This window comes from Charadrius vociferus, unplaced genomic scaffold (assembly GCF_000708025.1).
Source record: "Charadrius vociferus isolate BGI_N301 unplaced genomic scaffold, ASM70802v2 scaffold218, whole genome shotgun sequence".
NCBI lineage: Eukaryota > Metazoa > Chordata > Aves > Charadriiformes > Charadriidae > Charadrius > Charadrius vociferus.
Window position 1 is genome coordinate 671,365 of NW_009650084.1, and position 21,170 is coordinate 692,534.

A 21,170-nucleotide genomic window follows, 5' to 3' on the forward strand; every position below is an offset into this window, starting at 1 on the left:
GGGGGGGTGTACGGGGGCAACTGGTGCGGCCGTTAACGTACCTGGGGGTGGTGATAACCGTCAATGCCTGCCAGCAGGTTAGGGAAGGTAACTTCCTCAAAACCGAGCTTCCTGACTCTTTTATTTCCCCCTTTCTACCTCAGGAATGGAGTTCAGCATGAAGTAATTCTGTACTTGCTGCCTGCACAGTGGCAGTGTAGGAGATGTGTTTTCTTGGAGGTGTTAGGATTTTTTTGAGCGTTCTCATGTTCCATGTCTTCAAAGAAACCCGTATCGGGGGGGATCGCTGTTTTTTACACCCATGATTTTGTGTCAGATTTGGGGAGTACATGAATACAAAGGTGACTCTTCTAACTGCCGCTTAGGTAATACCAATTTGAGGTCTGAATATTAAAATGTTCCTCTTCTGATTCACGTTTTACTACCTGTGATGATCCCGTGAGCTGGAGTTTACCCAAGGCTGTGCCGGTGCCACTCCATGGGCAAACTAAGCTCCTTCTCCATGAATGAAATGGGCAATGATTTTGGAAGTTAAGCCTCAATGTCTGTCTTGCAAACTTTTCTGTGTGGACAGACCCTTCTGCCCGTTAAATTTCTATGGAGCCTATGAGTGCTCTGTACTTGAGTGATAATTGGCAGGTATAAAGCATCCTGAGAGGTTGCCATAAATCTGGTTTAGCAAGGTGACAAGATAGAACAGAATCAGACTTGCAGTTCTGAACCTCCATCCGTGCCCTGCTGCCCGAGATAACGTGATGTAACACTGAAAAATTGTTAAAGATAATAAAATAAGCAGGTTTGGTACTACATATGGAGGAGGTTGACAGAAGGATTTGTGTTTTTTCCCAAACCCTGTAGTGTCATGAAGATAATTTCAGAAATCAGCCCTTCTAAAAAATAATCTTTGTAACTTTTTCTTTCTGTTGTCAATTTTCTGCACAGAACTGTGTGGAAAGTGAGTTCAGGCCACATGTGAGCTGTTGTGCTATACTTTCATACTTTTCAACTGTTTGTATTGCAAAGAAAAGTATCTCCCAGACTTCTGTGTGGCCATAATTTAGGTCAATTTTGCACACAATGGATCCTTTACTTTAAAAATTCCTTATTTCTAAAAGTAGTGAAATCTGTAAAACTGACAGAACAGTGCATGTTTAAATTCATTTCCTAAAAGAGCTTTGATACGCTAAATGGAGTGTAACAGTTTATATAAAGTAGGTTTTTGTTGGGAGGAGTGAGTTTTGAGCTGCTTCTAGAAATAGCAACTGGAAGTTATTTAAAGCATTCTTGCATGTATTTTTTTTTTTTTCAGCTCTAGGTATGTAGAAACATTTGTACAATAATTCTTTTTTATTTTATAGGGTTGATCCGTATGGGTTTGAAAGGCCAGACGACTTTGATTATGCATCCTATGAAGCATTCTTTTCCAGATATCTAGTGGTACTCACTAGAAGAGCAATAAAATGGTCCAAGCTCCTAAAGGGAAATAACAGTGTACAGAAGAGTTTAAAAGGTGAGCTGTATGTCTATTTATAAGTAAAAGTGAATTATGTTGGAACCAACAGAAATTGTATCAAATTTGTTTGCATTTTTGAATGTTAAATACTATTTTTGTCTTCAAATGAAAAACAGTAGTATAAACAGTAATAATACATAAGCAAGTATGCTGTTGTTAGGGAGATCATTGATTTGATTTAAAGCTTGCAAAGGAGTAATCCTTCTTTGTCATACACTATAATATCTTATTACATCTGTAACCCAGGGATTATGGCCACTGGCTCTTCAAGATGCTGTTTTACAGCTGTTTGTTGTATTGTACTCTGCTCTGTGCTCTTTAAAAAGCCATGAGATTATGTAGAAGACATTGTCTTGAACCCCAGGGATCAGGATGTTAGGACTCTCAGTTGCTGACTCTTTGACCGTTTTTTAGCTCTCCTTATCCTCCTTCTGTAAAATGACATTCACCTCACAGCTAAAAAGGTGTGTAGTAAGAACTGATGCTAAATGCCTTATGAAGTGAAGAAAGTAAAATTAATTCAGGAGCTAATGCAACATTAGATTAAATGCTGATGAAACTGTTAATAGCTGCTTCAGAAAGCAAGAAAACCTCTAGTAATATTTTATCTTGCAAGAGAGACAGGGAGAAATAAATGGAGGAAGTCAGAAGGTGGCAGGGAATCTTCTGAGACTAAAGGGTGAATTTTTTTCCTCCTGCTCTTTCTTAGGGTTATTTCATATAAGCATCTAAATTTTCCTTTCTGCTTTTAATGATGCTCTTCAGCTTGCTTTCTCTTGGGAGTCTCTTGGAATTGGGCACAGTTCTCTAAGTGTGTTAAAGAAAAAGTGAATAAAACTAAGCAAAAGTTCATCAGGCACTGACTATGACATAGCTGAATATTTAAAGCTGCGCTTCAGGTGCAGACTCTGCTAATTCTGGTGGTTTTGTTTTGGCGTGGGTTTTTGTCACCCCAAGAATGGGGTGATAAATAGTGAGACATTTTAAGTATAATACTGTATTTAGTGTACAGATAGCCATTTTAAGGCTGGGGAATCCTAGAAAACAGATTTGAGCTGCTAGATCATATGCTGCTAACTAGCAAGTAGCTGCTTTTACTCTCTTCTTTTTATTCCATATGTAAAGAAGCTTTTGTTTAGGGTGTCAAGTTTGAATACAGTGATAGTTGTGCAGTATTTTGAATTAGTGGGGATTTTGAGATTCTGTGGAACTTAGTCTTCTAGTTGTTTTGGAAAAATAATCTCAGGTTTTGATTCATCTCCTTTCAAAATGCGCAAACTGTGACAGTGGCAGCTTTTACCAATTTGTGCGAGTTCTTACATTTCTCTTCCCTTGTGTGGCCTGTTCCAGCATCGTAGACACAATGCTGCTGTGATACAGTGTGAATGCCTTTGGTCTTATTTTGGAGCCAAAACTTTGACCAAATCTCTCAACTTGTCTGCCAGGCTTCAGTACCAACGGCATGCTGCACCACTAAGCGTGTAGTGGCAATAACGATTAATGTGGTTTTAATCGTCTCTAGTAGGCTACTGTTTGTGAAAAATGGGATACCATAATTCCACTGAGTCGACACAAGCAATGGCTCTTGACTATTGCAAGCCCTTGTGGGCTAGTGCACCATCATTGCCGTTACTAACTTTTGCTAAAGATACTTGAATTTGTAGACGGTGCATTCTCATGTATATATGTAATACGTAATTCTAAGGAAAGTAAGTGGGAATAAATAATGTTGAGGAAATGTAGTCCGAGTGCAAATTCAAAGTTGTTACAATAAGCCTCCCTCATTATCATCAGCTGATACCTCAGGAGAGGAGAGCAACAAGTTAACCTGTACAATTACTGATTTTTAAGTACCTGCCTTCTTATATCAGTATTAAGATTGAAGTCTGTGGCATAAGCACCTAGAATTATGTAAGCAGTTGTTTAGGTGTGTGCTTTATCCTGTGAGATCATCCTGCAGTGATTTACTTGGAGGCAGTCAGAGAGCAGAAGGTCTGCCTGGTGATATGCTGAATTTCACTCCTTCAGGACCTGACTTCATTGCTCTGAAGCTTTGCTCAGGAGCTGCTGGTTCTGATTAACGTCCCTTCTGCTGCAAGTTGGCCGTAAGCTAGAACTGAAAAGAATATTTGATTTGCTGCTTTCCCCCTGAACGCAATAGCTGTATCTGTGAACCCACGTCCTTATTTTGAGTTCTACTGGGGCCTTTTCAAAATGCATCCTGCTGTGAGTAGATGTGAGAGAGGCATTTTGCATGTGGTATCTCAGTAGCTCCACGCCCATTTGTCTGTACACATAGAGAAGCTCATAATTCCTGTCTGGGTGAACAGGAAGAAGTGATGCCTTCTGTTAATTTTCCAGTTTGGAAATGTGGCATGTTCGCATGCTGCTATGTTTGCCTCACATCCAGGGTGGTATGTATGCGTATAATTCTGTTCTACTGTAAAGAAAAATAATTAGACTACATTTTAACAATGGTAATTAAGCAGTACATCCTGTTGTTCTTGATTACAGCCTTCCAGTAGGGCAGGTCATGGCAATTTTGGCTGACGGTTCCTTTTGCTTGTTTTCCAGTCTCTTCCTTTTTGTTATTTTGTGGTATTTTGTATCCCCCTCTACCTTTGTCTTCACTGTCTCCTCTGCACATGTGAATTTTCAGACAGCGTCCAGATATTTGCCTCTTCTCTCTCTCTGATGCTACTGAGATTCTCTTAATTTTTACTTTTCTTCATTCAGCTGCTATCTTTATGGGACCAAAAGACAGCTTTCTGCTCTAGCTTGTTTACAGGCGGGCAACAAACTGACATAATTACCCGAAGTAGCTTAATTCTAATCAAAAGTGTGCTGCATAAAAGAATTTGGCTGTAAGTGGATTAGTCAAAACTAACCAGTAGCAGAAGGTGCTTTATGGTCTTTGAGGCTGATAAAATACAGTGAAAGGCGAAAGTAATGGTACTAAACAGTGTTTATAATAGGAGCGCTTCTGTTTCAGCCCAGGGGTTGGAGAACGTAGGAGCATCTTAAAAAGTCAGGTTTTGTGCTTGACTGTAACTCGAACATTTACAGCACAGATCTGCTTTGTTTCTTCTGTGATGCAGTCATAAAGTAAAACTTCCATTTCCTTGTTGTATGCTCTTTTCACCTATTTTATAGAATTTTTCCTCTAGGATCCAAGTTAGTTTCCTCAACATTCAACAGTAATTGTTAGTAACTAAACCAAAAAGTGCAGACACTTTTCAAAATCTCACACTTCTAATGTTTTATATGAGATAAAACCCTATTTAAAAACAAAAATTCCTACATATACTTAGTTCATCTGTGGTGTAGAGTGAAACATTAATAGGAGGAAAACATAAATACAACTTCACCTAGAGGCAAAACCCTCCAAAAATACTCATATGCTACCATTAAACAAGGACAGACAGGTTTAAAGTGATTTACTTACTTTTAAATCTTCTTAATATAAGTAGTGCCCAATATTGGGAAATGTTATTTTCTGCATATTTTTCAGCACTTCTAGACTACTTCCCTATCATGTAGCTGCTTTTTCTGGTAACAAGAAAAACATTAAAAAGCGTGACTCTAATCCTCTGTAAATTGGCACTGGATATCAGAGGTAATAGAATTACTGAGGCTATTTTTGTTTGCTTAAAAAGAATTGGTGATGTTTCATATTTCATTAATGAAGAGGCAAAAATTGTACATGAAGATATTTATTACACATTTTAAAGCTTAGAGTGTTGTGTATGCTGCCGTTCTCCTGGGGGTGATTCTGAGTGAAGATACTCAAGGCTTGATGGTATTCAGCAGTGCTGCTTTTGAGATCAAGCCCTTGGTTTACAGTTGGAGTCGAATGTGTGATTGGAGACACATGCACAATCCATCTTCATCTGTGAAAGCATCTTAAATGTTACAGTGGGAGGATATTCTGCGGTGTGGACTGTTTTTGTGGGCTTTTTAAAAGTTCCTGAGGATAATGTGGAAAAGGACCTGTAGAACACAAAATAAATACATATTTGTATAAACCAATATCATTTTATGTATATAATGTGACATATATATGTGTGTGTATATATATATATAAAAAGCATATTTAATTGCAACTGTCCTTGTTTTCAAAACTACTTTCCTGCTTCTGTATGCTAGTTTGCAGGTACTGGCAAGTATGATAATGGTGTGAAGAAGAAAAACACCATGTAAAGGCCTTTTCCATTCCTCAGGGAGTGGGGGAGCTGGGGTAGGTAGTCACTTGGGGTGATCCAAGCCTCTGGCTGTCTATTACAATGAGAACAATGACACTGAGGAATAATGACTGCAGGGCCACTTCCCCCTTGTGCCAATGTCAAAGGCTTGTCCCTGCTTCTCTTGAACGTAATGTGTATTTTTGGATGTCGATGTCGGCTATGCTTTCAGAATTCACAGTTGTTCCAGAAAACAATACCATTGGAATTATAGGTTAGAATATGATAATCTAGTAATTTAACCAGCAAATACACTTGTAGAGACTTTCCGGGCTTATCTGAATGCCTCTTGTTGACCTAAATGGGACTGGTTCATCATACTCATTCCTGCATTTGCTATGTCCATCTCTAGGATTTCTTGAGCATTAGAGTTCAAAATCTTGTAAAGAAGAAGCGGACATTATTAAACAATCATGGAAACAAGTAAATTATTTCTAACCTGTCTAAAAGATGGTTGTAGTTAAAGTTATTTACATCTAAACAGTAGAGAATGTAACCCATAGTATAAATCCTCATCGAAAAGCTAAACAAAAACTGTACCCAAAAGTCCAGGTATTTATTGCAAATGTGAAGGGTAGGAGTGTTTCTTTGAGAGAAAGTACCAGACTTTAGGTGGGTGAAATACCTATTAGAGATGCAGGTATCTCTCTGTTGACATTGGGAAAGTAGCTTTGGCTCCTAAAGGATAGGCAGCTGCAATTAGGTGGAATGTATTTAGAAGTTGGCTGAGTTGTAAAACCTTGTTTCACTCTGCTGTTTTTCAGGCCTTTAATTCAGGCAGCATTTATCTTGAGTTACAGATCTCTGTGATTGGATAAAACCAGATTAGTTAATGATATTTTGTGTGTGTCTGTGTGGGTGGAATAAAAATCCCCACTCTCATTTGAGCCCTATAGAATTTAGGGATGAGAAGTTGATACTCTAATTGATACAGTCTCATTCATTTAGTAAGAAATACCTGATTCCTTTCTTAGTTTCTTCTCCCTGGAAAAAGCAGAAGGATCTCAAACATTCAGCTGTCTTTTTGGATCAGAAGGGGTAATGCTGATTTAGGATTCTGTACCAGTGAGCAGCATTGGCTCCTTATTAATATTTTTCATACCATTCCCAGGAGGAAGCTGCTTTGGCTGTCATTAGCCTAATGCTTCTTCCTGCAATCTTGCATCCTAGTTATTTACACTGAATCATCTGCTTAAAAAAAACCCCAGAGCACACCCTGGTGATAAATATGATGCAAGAGATAAGAGCTATTTTAGTTTTGAGAAGACTTCCCCAGTTATGCTAGGAAAAATCATCTGCTGCTCACTCATGTCTCCAGTTCTTCCAGAGACTCATTTAGACAGTAGCCACGTACTTCTCAGTTTCTGCGAGGATTTCAGTGGTTTGGTGCTAAGCTTAAATCCTAGGGTTATGTTAACATAGCCATTTATGCTAGAGCATAACTAAGGAAATGGAAAGGGCTATCATGTCAGAGGCTACTAGTAATGTAGGGGAAGAAAAAGTCAGTGTTTTTCTGAATGAAAAAGGACAAAGATCAAGGGGAAACTTTGCTGTTCGTATCTCTATCTGGAAAGGTGGGAAGACGAGGAAAGGATTCAAAATCCCAATGCGGGAAATAGAGAAGATAGGAAAGCCTGAGCCTGGAGATCTGTGTGGGGAGTCTGAGTGGCAAGAATTTACCAGCGAATCTCAAATATACTATGTAGCTGAGAAGGAAATGCTTATCCTAAATGGTAGCATAGGAGAGAAAGCATAGTAGTTTCTAGTCAAGAGCCTATGACTTCTCAACTTTCTGTTGCTGGTTTCCAAAAGAAAAATACAGCTGGATTCTATTTTTTCTTTTTTTTTTAAAAAACCACCAAACTTCTTATTTTGCAGTGAAGAGATATATCAGGAAAGGCATCCCCAATGAACACCGTGCATTGATCTGGATGATTGTGAGTGGAGCCCAAACCAACATGGAACAAAACCCTGGATATTACCACAGACTGCTTGAAGAAGAGAAGAATGACAAGCTGGTTGAAGCAATCAAAACAGGTTATTGTCTTGATAACACTGATTATCTGTCTTAGGTCCTTAACTGTTAGAGATCAAGTTATGTCATGGAAAACTTTCGTTTCCGTAGTAGTGGTTTAAGTGCTGAATTAACATGTAAATTAGATTAACCATAAGCTCTTAACACCACAGGTCTTTCCAGATTCATCACGTGGTCAAAAGCATTAAGGAAGATTAGAAATTATTTAGGAAGGAACAGAGAACAAACCAGAAGACAGTATTTTGTCGTCTTCTAAGTGAATGATGAGTTAACTCCATACCACGAGACCTGCCTTTGGGTCTGTTTCTCCTTACTTCTGTCCCAATAGGGCACTAGAAGAGCAACAGTGATGGTTGAAGATGTGGTACAATGTCTGTATGAGGCAGATGAAGTATGCTAGGATTTCAGCTGGAGGAAAAAGCTCCTGATAGAATTATTTGAATTATAAATGGTGTAGAGAGGGTGAATGGGGAGCAATTGTTATGTTTCTTGTAACAATAAGAACTAAGGTCACTGAAATAAATTTGCCATGCTGCAGGTTTAGAAGAGCACATCACGAAATTGTGGTGCTTATTACGATGGGGTGCTGCTGAGGCCAAAAAGTATGAACTGGTTTAAAAAGGAATTTGACAAACTGGTGGGTGGGGAAATCCACTTGATACATGAAATCCTAATCACTAAATGTGAATCCCTGAAAGAATGTAAGCACAGGCGGAGAAATACCTCTCCTCTCCTAATCCAGTTTCATATGCTTTGTCTGTGAACATTGATCGGTGGCCATTATTGGTGACAGGGTATTAGGGCAACCAGACTTTTGTCTGGCCCACTGCAAGTTTAAAAGAGGCAATAGGGGAGGAAAAGCAAGTAGAATTTTGATGTAACTGATACATGCCCTGAAACTTTTCATCCTGCTGCAGCGGAGCTTTTGTAGAGAATCCAGTGCTGGCTGAATTGCCTAATTAATGAGTCAAGAGGTTGGGCTGTGCTCTGGACAAGCACAATGCTGAGGTGGTTTTGTTAAGATGGCAGGTGCAGTCATCATCTTTTTTCTCTTGAAAAAGACAGGTAGTTCAAGTTGGGGCTTTATGGATTTTTATTTGAGTTGCATAAACATCTGAACAGTTTTTGGTTTATGCTGAGTTTCCCCTTTGCCTCTCCCCTCCAACAACAGCAGCAGCACTATGGGCTTTTGGGACCACACGCCTTAGTAAGGCATTTGGAGCATAAACTTTCATGTTCCTATGAATATGAAGACCAGCCAGAAATTTTTAGGCTGATATCCTGCTCAGAACTAGAAACAGTAGGGCTCTAACTATGAGCACAGAGGGATCTACGAAGATGACTTTCCAAAGTCATTCTTGGTAAGAGTCTGGAGAGGGATCAAACTACTCAGCTCGGGTACAATTGCTGCAGGAGGGAGTTGCAAACAATTTTTTTTCCAGTACTAGACAATGACATGGGTCATAACATGACAGTAGGTGGCTTTTCACACAGGTTATACCATGAAATAAAAATATTTCTGTGGGGAAGAAAAAAAAAAAGGAAGAAGATAAAGATCTATTAATGAATTATGGAGGAAATACAGTTTTGAAAGAGCTACTGCATCGATAGGAAAACTGCAGAAGAGAAAACTAACAAGGAGCAAGTGAGGGAAGGGGTAAAGAAAAATGGGTTGGAGGGTGTTATTGGAGGAAAAAAATAAAAAGAGGACCTCAGACTCCAGAGTGATAGATTTCACTTCAGAAGGGAAGAAACAATGTGAATATATGAGGGGTAGAAGGAGTGAAATACTTAAGGTGAATGAAAACTTTGTGTTTAATAAACTTTGTGCTCCTATTGACTGTGCAAATTTTATAATTGGCTTTAGCTGAGGACTGTTTCAGTGTGAATTGTTGTCTTACATTCATTTTGTTTCTGCCGGTGTTGTTTTCCCATCACTGCAGTTGTTTTTAACAGTAAACTAAAGTAAGATGTGGAATCTTGCTGCCATTCACTTTTCATGTCTGCAGTTTCCAAAATTTTCAGGCAGTTGTGCTGTGTTTACTCCTGTGGTCTAGCTGTAAAGTTATAGCCCAGGATGATGCAGTGGTAAAAGAACAGCAACCATGCTTGCTTTTTTTTCAGGGGGAGGGGCAAAAGGACAAGGCCAACCAAAGGCTTCATTTCAAATTCAATTTAAAACATGTGTAAGAGCTAATGTGTCCTGATTCTTTTACATGCTCAGAAGTTCCAAACAATTTTCATGTATGTTTGGAACTTATTTTCAATATGGGAATGTCTTTAAGGGGATATAATCAGGTTAAATAGTGCAGGTAGAGAAATCTTTAAAGAAAAATCTGATTAGTAATAGCAATAGAAGTCTTTCAGCTAAATAATTCTAAACTGTCCTTTCACTGTTTTTGCCCTTTAATTTGCTGATTCTTAACTCATGACAGGCTTTATTGCTGATGTTTTATAAAACACTTGCTGTTTAGACATACCTTACGTTTCTCTTTTTAAAAAAAAAAAAAAAAAGGGAAGACTTCTTGCTCTACCCGTTAAAGTAAGAGCTTAAAGAATGCAGGTCTCTAAATTTTGGTGGAAAACTTCATGGTTTAGTTTACATACACATTTAGAAGGGCATGCATTCCTACTGAGCTTTGTTGTTCATGCCCTATTATAGTAAAGTTTAGTAGGGCAAATGATGTTGGCAGGATAAAATGTGGCTGTCCTCCTAATGCAAAGGTTATGTGCTGGTTACAAAAAGGCTGGGATGTAAGTTGACATAGCTTCCTTGCAGTAAGCCCCTCTTAGGGTGGGCCACTGAATTTCAGAGTAAGTATGTCTGTGTCTGCAAGTCCCCTTGTGTGCACATGTAGCTAATATCCGCATTTCCACGTTTCATGACAAAGAGTTGTAGGTGCTGTGAAACCTGGGGTCTGATATTTAGCAGTCAGTCCCCTAGGCCTGTGCTGCACCTTGTGACTGCTGGCATAAGGATCTGGCGGTGTGGATTGGATGGTAGTTGTAAGATCTTAGTTTACTTTATGATGGGTTCAGAAAAGTAATTCACACAATAGCCAGTGCCACTTCACTGGAGACAGTGAATGTTTTACTGTCAAAGCACTAATAAGTTTCTCTGAATGGTGTTAAACTATTAGTGAAGGTTGGGAATTTTCACGTGAGTTTAGGGTATTTAACTGTGTAAGAGCAAGGGGAACAGCAGTGCCAGCTCTTCTGGCTCTCTGTAAGAGAAGCTGTATCAGGTCATATCCAAATGGCTTCCTCATCTGCTCCTCTGTCTACCAGAACAGCTCAAGGAAGAACTGGAGGAGTAAAGTATGTGGTGATACTTCCTCAGAATGTCTTTCCTGGTCTCCAGTTATCTGTGGTTTGGGGAGTTCCTGAGTCATGTGCTCCGTGTTTGTAATTGGTAACACTGGATGGGGAAAAAAAAATCACAAAAAAAATCCTGGTTGCTCCTTTTTTTATGTCCTTCACCTTGCTCATGAGTTCGCAGATTTGTGCTGTTTTGCTCATAAGCATCTCCCTCCAAATTAAGGAGCTGTAAACCACCTTGGTTTATGCTATGTATGGTAGTTGTTTCATACCTGCGATCTTCCTTGTTTCCATTCTCTTCTGCAGTTTCTCCAGTTCTGATATCAATTCTTGGAGATGAAGGGGACTGGAATTTATGTGGGTGCTTCTCAGATTTATATGGTGGCATTATTGTTCTTTTGTAGGAAATCCTAACCCTGTTTGCTTTCTTGATGGCTGCAAGCTATTAAACCGTTACTTGGTGCTGGTGGTAGTGGGTGTCAGGCTTGGTTTCTCTAGTTTTGGTTGATAGAAAACTTGACCTCAACTTAAAAAAAAACAAACAAAATCCCCAAACCTCCAAAACAAGTTCTAGTTCCAGGTGTTGGCAGGGAAAAGCTTGAAAATGAGTCCTAAATTTTCAGTTATAACAAATTTTAAATACCCTTTAAGTGTATTACTTTTACAAGTTGTAGCTGATGACCTAACCTCATTATTCTGGAGGTTTGCAGTGGAGTTTTTGAATACTTGCAGTTGGCAGCTGAGGTGAATTTTTGTTCTGTTCTTTGCTAAGTTTAAAAAAAAAAAAAAAATTACCTGCCTGGAAGCTATTTGGAGCAGATGGAAGTTAGTTGTAGCAGTAGCAAAGAAGTGACTGAAAGTGGAGTAGAGGATGTTAGTTATAAAAATACTTGTGCACTTTACTGGGTACTGCGTCTGGGAGTGGGCAGCACCTGGATATGACGGTTAAAACTGAAAGGACGGGATAGCAAGGTGTTCTTAGGTGTCTTGACTTTGGAAGGACCCTAAATATGAAAAGCACAAGACTGGTACAAAAGCATTAGTTTTCTGGACTGCACATTTAAATCTCTTTGCTCCAAAAGAGCATCAACAATTGTGATTCCGGGTACCAAAATAGATGTCTGTTTTATAAACTGAGGCTAATGTGGCTTTCTGTCTATGTTTGTGTTAATGAATGAAAGGTAGAAATGCTGCAGAAAAAAGCCAATGGTCTTCTCATGGTTGCTGCACAGAGATAAAGCAACAGAAAAGGAAAGCTGCTGTTTCTGTTTCACAGCGAGATACCGCTATCACCTCACAGCACTGAAAGATAATCTAAAAAAACCTACACACTATTGGGATTTAATCTTAATTTACTGCAAAGGAGTAGCTAGTCTTTTCTTTGCGGCCTTCTTTGTGGTCCCATACTCCTATACCTAGTTGGGTTATAGCCAGCAGATCTGCACACAACCACAAGATGGTAACTGTTTTGAGGTTTATCTGGCAATATAAAGTTCTAATATTCATTTCCCTGCTTGAAAACAACTGTGATGTTTTTTCCTCAGACTGGACTACTCTGAGGCTGTGTTCTTTTGGCTGCTAACGTCTATGGATAATGAAGTAGGGTAATGGATAGCAGGTCAGAGGGTGGGTTCTGTGGAGGGGGAGAAGGTGGTGTTCAGACATCTTGTTTGGAACAGGTGTAATAAGTGGGGGTAAGTGCTCAAGTCGCATGAACAGCTCTCATCTGCTCCTGCTGTTTGCCTTAAGTCATCTCTGGCAGTTGTCTTGTAGTATGGTAAAACATATGAGTTTGTATGCACTTGGGGAGTGGGTTTACCTCCCTCACCTTGCATTCAGAGGAGCCTCGGAGCTGGAGGAAGAGGGAGAGCAGGCAAAGGGAGCAGAAAGGAGAGGATGGAGAGGAAGCAGAGCTGCCTGCTTTTGGTGTGCTCAAGATAAGCCTGACATAAGGAGTCCTGTAAAAACATGCCCTGTGTCTTTTATAAAGGGTAAAGACTTCTAGGTTTTGTATCTTGTTTTTGTTCTATGCCCCCCTAAACTAAAAAACCGTTACTAAAGAGAAGTTTTAAATCCTTCATAAAATCAGGGAAGACTTCCCCCAATCCTTGGGGGGAAAAAAACATGCTCTGCACTCAGAGAGCAAATTGGAGCTGATTCTCTCAATTGCAGGCCTTCCTCATGTTCTGAAATTAGAGTTCAGTTTGAGTAGTCTCTGCTCTGTGTGTGATGGACTTTTCCTACTCCTCCCTGACGTTTATTCTAAATAGATCGGAAGAACCATAGCTGAAACAGCATTAATCTGTTCTCTAATATCCGGCATATACTTTAATAAACAACAGATTCTGATTATGGAAATACTATGCTGCTCTCCCTACCAAAAAGAAACAAAACAAATTTATTTACCCTATAACTGTCCGGCTGTTGCTCAAGTCCTCTTAAAAATTGTCTTTTTCCTTGCGTTTCTCTTTTCAGTCACATGAGAGGTGAAGTGAAATATTTTCCTGCCCTCCCATTTCTGTAAATGATTTGTTAACTTTTAAAAGGAAGAAATGGTGATTAGTGTGATAACTTTAATGCTTGTGACTTCCACGACACAAATGATTTTGAGAGGCTTTCTTCCTTTGGTTGCTTACAGTTCAACTTTGTGTCAAAGCTGTAACAGACTTCTTCCTTTATGCAGGAGAAACTGATAAGAAATGATAAGTCTTAGGACATAAGTAACTGTACAGTAGTGCTGTAACTGAATTTTATTTTTTTCTTTTTAATTTAACCCAATTTTTTTGTCGTTGTTAAATATAACCAAAACAACTGTTCGTATTTTATTAATAAAAGTCTTGGATTTTGAAAATCTTCAAAGTTACTTTTGAATAGGATTTTTCTCCCCAACTTAAACTTCTAAAAATCAGATGCACAAGTCTGGACTAGTGACCTTGGGTTCTCTCTTTATAGAGTGAAACAAGCCAAAAATTAACTCTGCTTGTTTCTACCCAACAACTAAAGGAGAATTTTGAGTGACTAGCTCAAACTTGCGTGTCTAATTTTTAGACCTTTGTAAGGAGAGATGAGTCCTACTATTCATGTTGGGCCTGGAAGAAATGAATGTTTTGAATTATCAGTAATTGCACAGTCCTTACTTGGTTTAGGATTGAGCTTGAAGCACGTGGGATGTGCTCTGCTGCTTGGATATCAGAAATAGCTCTCCTTGATGATCTTGCACCACTGAAGAAACAACTTTTCTCATGGTCACATCACGGAAAAAAATCTTTAAAAATACTGTGATTTTTAAGTGGAAGCCACCAGTTGCAGGAACAGGACTTTTTTTTTCCTAGCTGTTTGAGGCTGTCTGGTAGAAGTTCACTGAATAAGTCAGTTGAAGGCTCATCGGATTTGTTATGAGAATATGCTTTCCTAGAGGTGCAGCTCATTTCATGTCACTTCATTAGGTAAATTTGTTATGTGTTGTTTCTGTCAGTCTAAATGTCTGGTTTGCTTTTATTTAAGCCTTTGCAGTCAGAGGTTGAGAGAGTCCAGTCTGCAGGAGAATTTCTTTAGTCCTGCTTGAAATTGATTACTGTACAGTAATAGGATTAATCTTTCTAGGAATAGATTATCCTTGAATGCGGATGGCCTTTTAGCCAAAATGGAGGTAAAGCTCTTTCTTAAAATTCATCCACCAAAACTAGTTTTAGTGAGCCATATGAAGTTTCAGTTGTACTTCAGAAAATCGGTACCTCAAAAAACTGTTTGGAAAGTGAAGGAGGGAACAGCTCTTAATTTTGATCTTTTTTTCCCTTTTGTCTAGACATGAACAGAACATTTCCAGATAATGTAAAATTCCGCAAAACTGCTGATCCCTGTTTGCAGCATCCACTCTACAACGTATTGGTAGCGTATGGGCATCATAATAAAGCAGTAGGATATTGTCAGGTATGTAATTACTAGTTTTTAAGCAATGCTGAATTTCACCAATGGCAATTGTTCTTTTCCATTTGAATGTGTGTTTTTAAAAGCTGATCCACAAACTTTCTTTTTTTAAAATGGTGCTGGGGATGGAAAAAACAAATTGCTTCAGGCAAGTTCAAATGTCCTTGTGAGTTTCTCCATGGCCTTTTTTTTTTGTAGCTTACTCAATCATGTTTGATTCCATTTCTTAGCTGCAAAATAAATGTTTTATCACACATGGTTGTATCAAGATTAGTTGCTTTGGAGAAGAAGAGAAAGCAAGCTTGCCTTTCCCTCTTCCTCTTGCCATCTTTCCCAAAACAGTCCTCGGTATGTACTAGGCATATGGGATCTCAATTTCTTTTCACTGTCATGTTTTTCAAAATACAGAAAGACCAGTGTCTGTGCGACATAACATAGTTGAGGGGGTGGTAGCATTTGTTTGGTGCCATCTCCCAGTATAGACAGACAAGTAGGAAGAAAAATTGTTTGAAATTCAACCTGATGCTGCTTAAATGGCAGCTCAGAAAAGCTCCTGTGTCACTGCCAAGCACTGTAAAGTTTCCTGTGAGACATAAAGAAGATAAAAGTTGATTCATGACAGTCAAGAACAAAAAGTCCATCGTTAAGGATCATAAAGAAGCAGGAACTGTCATGAGCAATATGTGTTTGCAGTTCATTTATTAAGTCCTCTCCTCTCTCCTCCCTTTCCTCATCAAGGGTACGTGTGCTAATCTGTACTTCTTGTTAGTTGAGGACGTTAGTACAGTAAATACAACTGTTTCAAAGTTAAAAGAATATGAATTATATTTTTTGAAATCTGGACTTAGAGGGACTTAAACCTAGACTGATGTCACTAAAACAGATTATTTTTGTGCATCCCAACCTGTTTTATAGTACAGAAAATATTTGAAAAATGGGACTAAAAGATGAATTAACTTTATTATTTTCAGTATTATGTATTTATTAAAATAGAATTTTTAATATTTTGAGAGTAACAGAAGGGGTAGAATTATGAATATTCTCTTTTGCAAGTGTCAGGCTCCTATACAGAGGTAGTTATACCCACAAGCATGTACAACTCCTAAACCATGCTAGCTTCTGCCCAAAATGTATGTCTTATTGTTACTAAAAAGTTTTGGTACATTAACTGTTTAATCAGTGGGCTACTCTTTTTCATTTTAACTTGGCATTAAGAACACTAGAGATAAAAGAAGACTTAAAAAGCCTTATGTGATTCCTTTTCACCTTTGGTCTCTGCACAGAATGAATGTTGTCTATTCTGTCTAAATAATTAGAACATAAACCAAAGGGCAGCGTCTGCTTTCCAAGGCGTGTCATAAATTAAGCAATGTTTCAGGAAATCACCTTTTCTGCTAGGGAAACAGCGGACTTCATCAAGATAGATATAGTGATACCTATTCCATGATAGGAGAGACCTTGTAACCACTAGAAAATTCAGAGTGAAAAATGGATTTAAAGTGCTTTGCAGAGGTTTTACTGACTGAAGGCTCTTCAGGGAATGTTTCCATAATGCTGGTGCATTTGTGGTATTTACTGGCATTTAAGTCTCCTATCTGGGAGAGTATTAGGCTTTGCATTGTCATGCACCAGTGGTACAGCATTGCCTACCCTGGTGTGACCAGGGAAATTCAGTGTCCTGTGAGCATATGCTCCAGAGTAGCTTTTTGTGCATGCCATGTTAAATGCCAACAGTCTCTTGTCACCACAGATGCAGTTACTAAGCTAACTGTCAGCATGGAAACAAATAGTTGCCTTGCTGACTAGAAGGCCAAGCACCGTGTAAGGCCATGCAAGGTCTATTCAAGCCATTTGTATAACAACTGCTGTAGTGACTCAAAGCTCGAAAATGAAACATTGGAGAAGATGAAATGTCCTAATATTTCCATGTTCTGGGAGTGTTGCAAGGCCTTCTGAGATGGGACAGGTGAGTCAAATCTGTTGAATGCAAGAAATGAGATCTCGGTTCAGAGAGGAAGTTGTAGCTTCCAGAGGCTGTGAGGGATGTTGGTTTTGGTAGCTGTCCTCTGGCTTGCAGCCATAACTGGCAGCACTGCAGGATACCCAGAGACAGTGATGCTGCCTGTAGTGATAGACATGCTGGAGAAGTCCAGCTCAGAGGCAGAGCAAGCAGGTAAAAGGACAAAGAAAGGGATGAAACCTAAGAAGCCAATGTAACCAACACCAGCCTTCATAGCCTGTAAATATTTAAAGATAATTTCCTGTTAGCTTAGGAAGACTTTGGGGGGGCTTGCACCTCAGAGGCAGCTCTTGTGTATTGTCATACTGGTGTGCTGTCTATGTTATTACAGTTGTCAGCTGTTTATGATGGAAGAGACATACTTGAAAAATGGTTAAGATAGCGGACTACTGTGCATGTAAATGGGTAATATTGCGATAACTTAGCAGTGTTATGCTGGATACAAGAAAAAAGTGCCTGAGACAGAGGCAATGTGTTTACAGGGAATAGCAGTTTGTGACCTGTGTGTTCTACATGTTACTTGTCCAGTCAGAGAGTGTCAGTAATGAAAATTGTACAGTTGGCCAGTCATGACTTGACTACTTTTCACAAAATTTCTGGTAGTTCTTCCAATCTCACAGGTGTTTACCTTCCATTTGCATGTTGAAAGGCAGGAGCTATAGCAGCCAGTCATTGACTAGCATGTGGAATACTAGAGGTATTATGGAAGCAAATAACTTATATGCAGTTATTTGAGTTAAGTAGCAACAGCTTGTAAAAGCTGCCGGAGCTGGAACTTTTTACTAAAGTGTGTTTGGGTCAGGCATTCTACTTTGTGTTGTGTTTGTACTGCACACCTAAGACAACTGTGTTTTGGTTCTGGTCAAAGCAGTCTTCAGTTACGTTGGGACAGGGCTTTGGGATCTGAAAAAAGAAAAAAGAAAAAATTGAAGGTAAATTATAGACTACTAAGCTTTATCTTCTAATTTTCCTCTCCTTGATCTTTGTTAGTAATTCTTGTTAGCTGTCATAATGCAGGTTTAACAGCTTATTCAACTGGTGGCCTTTATTACTAGTTTTTACTTAATATATCCACTTTGTAGAACTGGAGCGATTTAGCCCTTAATTAAAAGAAATAAACTCTTATGATAAGTGTATGCATCTTAAAACCATTTTTTCTATTTCAGGGCATGAACTTCATAGCTGGATATCTGATTCTTATTACAAAGAATGAAGAGGAGTCCTTTTGGTTGCTAGATGCTCTTATTGGAAGAATATTGCCTGGTATGCTGAAAACACACACAGTTGTATATTGGAGCTTCACTTTTATTTTATCTTTGGTTTCTTCTCCATTTTTAGAGGTTTTAGATTTTAAAATGGACTTGCATGGACTGAAGATTTTCTAGGGTCTATATCAGTATGATGCCGGGGAACAGGACTTAGCGAAGGTGTCTGGGATTTGGCAGTACTGGCTACAGGACACGGATGAAGCAGTGATTGCAGAGCAGGGTGAAGAAGGGAGATGGGCATAGCTTGAGCATTGAGCTTAAAGTATGAATTCCCATGCCTTGGCAAGAGGCAGCATGAGCTTTCTTCAGAGGTATTTGGCAAGGTGGTGATAGTTTCTGCTAGGGACGGTAGTTTCTGCTGTCCCCTGCTTCTGAGCAGGGATACCTTGGGCACTTTACGCATCTTGATTTTGCAACAAAGCAAACAAATGCCAAAATCCCTGTTTGTGTCTGTATGGGGATTTCTTGTCAAAGCTCTGTTATAATCAATGGTGATCTAGCCAGGCTGGTCAAAAGAATCTAGAAGGAAATTCAGCACACCCTAAGACAGAGACAATATCTACATCTGGTCAATTCAGTGGCTGTCTAGGTTCCCTTGCCTGGATCTTTGGGTTTGCAGGATGTGTTTACACAATTAATGTAGCCCCATATATAAACTGAATTCTGCCACGTGTGTGAAGTAGTTTAAAACCAGAAGCAGAAATTGGGCACAAGTATGTTTTGTACTCCTATGAAATACATTTAGGAATGTTCTTTCTTGGGATTTAATTATAGAGGAAAAATGGTTTCATTGTGAATTCCCATTAGCATTGCACAGGACTGACTACAGCTACACCCTTAATGTAAATCCATACTCAAAATGGAAGACTAATTTTTCTATAAGGAGGCTTTGAAATTCCCTGTTGGCCCAGTTTTGTTTTCAAACAGATCTTTATCCCGAATGGTTGGAGGCTGAATTGAGTATTACAGTGTCAACTAAGTGCTGGTCGAGGATGTCAAAGCTGATGCTTTCATTTCTGTTTCGTTTTTTTATTTGTTTGTTTAATCTTAAACAGGAACAGAAAAGTATATAATTTTGGTTCCTTATTGAACAACGGGGGAAGACTTTGAGAAAGAAGGAAAAAGGCTGAGAGAGTCTTTTAATGCTTTTGAACGACTGTAAGAAATTACCTTTTACGCTGAATACAACGTGTAGGAACTCAGGTTTTCCTTGCATATGAGCAAAGTGCTTGGACTTTGCAGGTTGAAAGAGCGGGGAGCCCTGTGACTTGTTGAATCAATCTGCAAATATTTGAGGTTTTGCAGCCTTGAAGTTTACTTTCAAGCTATAAAAATAGTCTAAAGAAATCAACTGTCTGTTGCTTTTGTTCAGCCTTAAGAGCTATAAGCTGTGCAAACAGGTAGGAGACTTGAGGGCTGCTGTCTGCCACGTGACCTGCCACTGGCTGACATGGGTGGGTGTTTTTCCATTGACATCACAGTGTTGAGGGATAAGACCTGCAGTACAAGGCAAGCTTCATTGCAAAGTGATGTGTGGCAACTTTTGCTGTTAATGTTTTTGATAGTCTTATATGTTTTTATTTAGGGCAAGGAAATAGCTTCAGAATTATTTATTCATTGGTTTTGGTATGGAACTTTAGTTTGTCATAAAACCTTTAGTTCTTCTTGGATGTCCTTCTGTACTTTGATACCTAAATGACTGAAGTTACTCTCATTTTCCCTTCTTAGTAGTTGAATTTATCTTACGCCAGTAATATTGGTGATGAGAAGAAACTCCTAATGTAAAAGGTCAGTTACTGTGTATAAAGGAGATGTACATTTACTTAAGTTATATTTACAGATATATTTTTACTACCCTGTAACAAGAGTCTTGTTACAGACTTTGGCCTGGGTTCAGCACGCATCCACTACAGGCATAACATCTGAGGTGCTGAAGCTAGAAACGTGTGCTTACGTTTCTTTGCTCATCATTGGGGAAGGGGATATCTGATCAGAATGGCTGATCTGAGTGAGCCCCTTTCCCCTCTATGTTCAGTTTTAAGAAAGCTTGAGGTGCCTCTTCCAGCTTGGGTGCTTCAACAAGAGCCCAAGTTAAGTAGTATGAATCTTTTATGTAGTAAAAATATTGAGTTGTGCAAGGCTTTATAGTCAGAAAACTTGCTGATGTTTTTTCCCCAAATAATAATGGCATAATTTCAGTGAAATGTTGTGTGCATATATGTGAGAGAGATAATCAGACAAGCAGACTGTATCCGTAAAGAAACTTGCTCAGGTAAGTAAGTACTGCCCTTCTGTTAACAGTGCAAGGTACAGTACATTTCAGTTTAAAGCCCTATAATTATTTGTTAGGGAAGCAGAGAAACATTGCATATTCTCCAGATCTTCAGAGGGAAAAGTAGCAATCATTTTTTGTTAGATGCCAACAGCTTGATTAGCCAACATTTTTCCTTTCATTTTGTTGCTGATGCCCTTTTCTTGATCTGTTTGCATTATAATCTACATGTTTTCCCCTTTCATCGCAACAGATATGCCTCCAGGTCATGTCCTCATTTTCGAGTCTGTCCTGTCACTGCCAGTTAAATTGGTGGTAATTTAGGACAATTTAGAAATCCCTTCTCTGCCCTCTGCAGTGTCCCTGTGAATGTTTCATTCCCCCTGCCCACAGGCATTTAATTACATTAAATAGCCGCTCCAGTACTTTGATGCTGACAGCATTTTTTTTTTTTGGTCAACAGATGAACTGAGCCAGCCACAGATCAATGTCATTGATTGAAAAATGTAGAATGTGACAGATTGGGAGCATTAGTGGCAGCTTTCTGGGGAAGTGACAGAGAAGGGCTGCCTAAGC

The 21,170-nt window shown here is 39.0% G+C and overlaps 1 protein-coding gene across 1 annotated transcript in view; it reads left to right on the forward strand.

The window, feature by feature from the left end:
* Positions 1 to 21,170, forward strand: part of LOC104292733 (microtubule-associated protein futsch-like) — a 70,489-nt gene that overhangs the window by 30,817 nt on the left and 18,502 nt on the right. The window contains exons 3-6 of the mRNA XM_009892149.1: positions 1,359 to 1,510; positions 7,633 to 7,791; positions 14,913 to 15,037; positions 18,221 to 18,317. Of these exons, the coding sequence (XP_009890451.1) occupies positions 1,359 to 1,510; positions 7,633 to 7,791; positions 14,913 to 15,037; positions 18,221 to 18,317 (533 nt within the window). The remainder of the gene's footprint in view (positions 1 to 1,358; positions 1,511 to 7,632; positions 7,792 to 14,912; positions 15,038 to 18,220; positions 18,318 to 21,170) is intronic.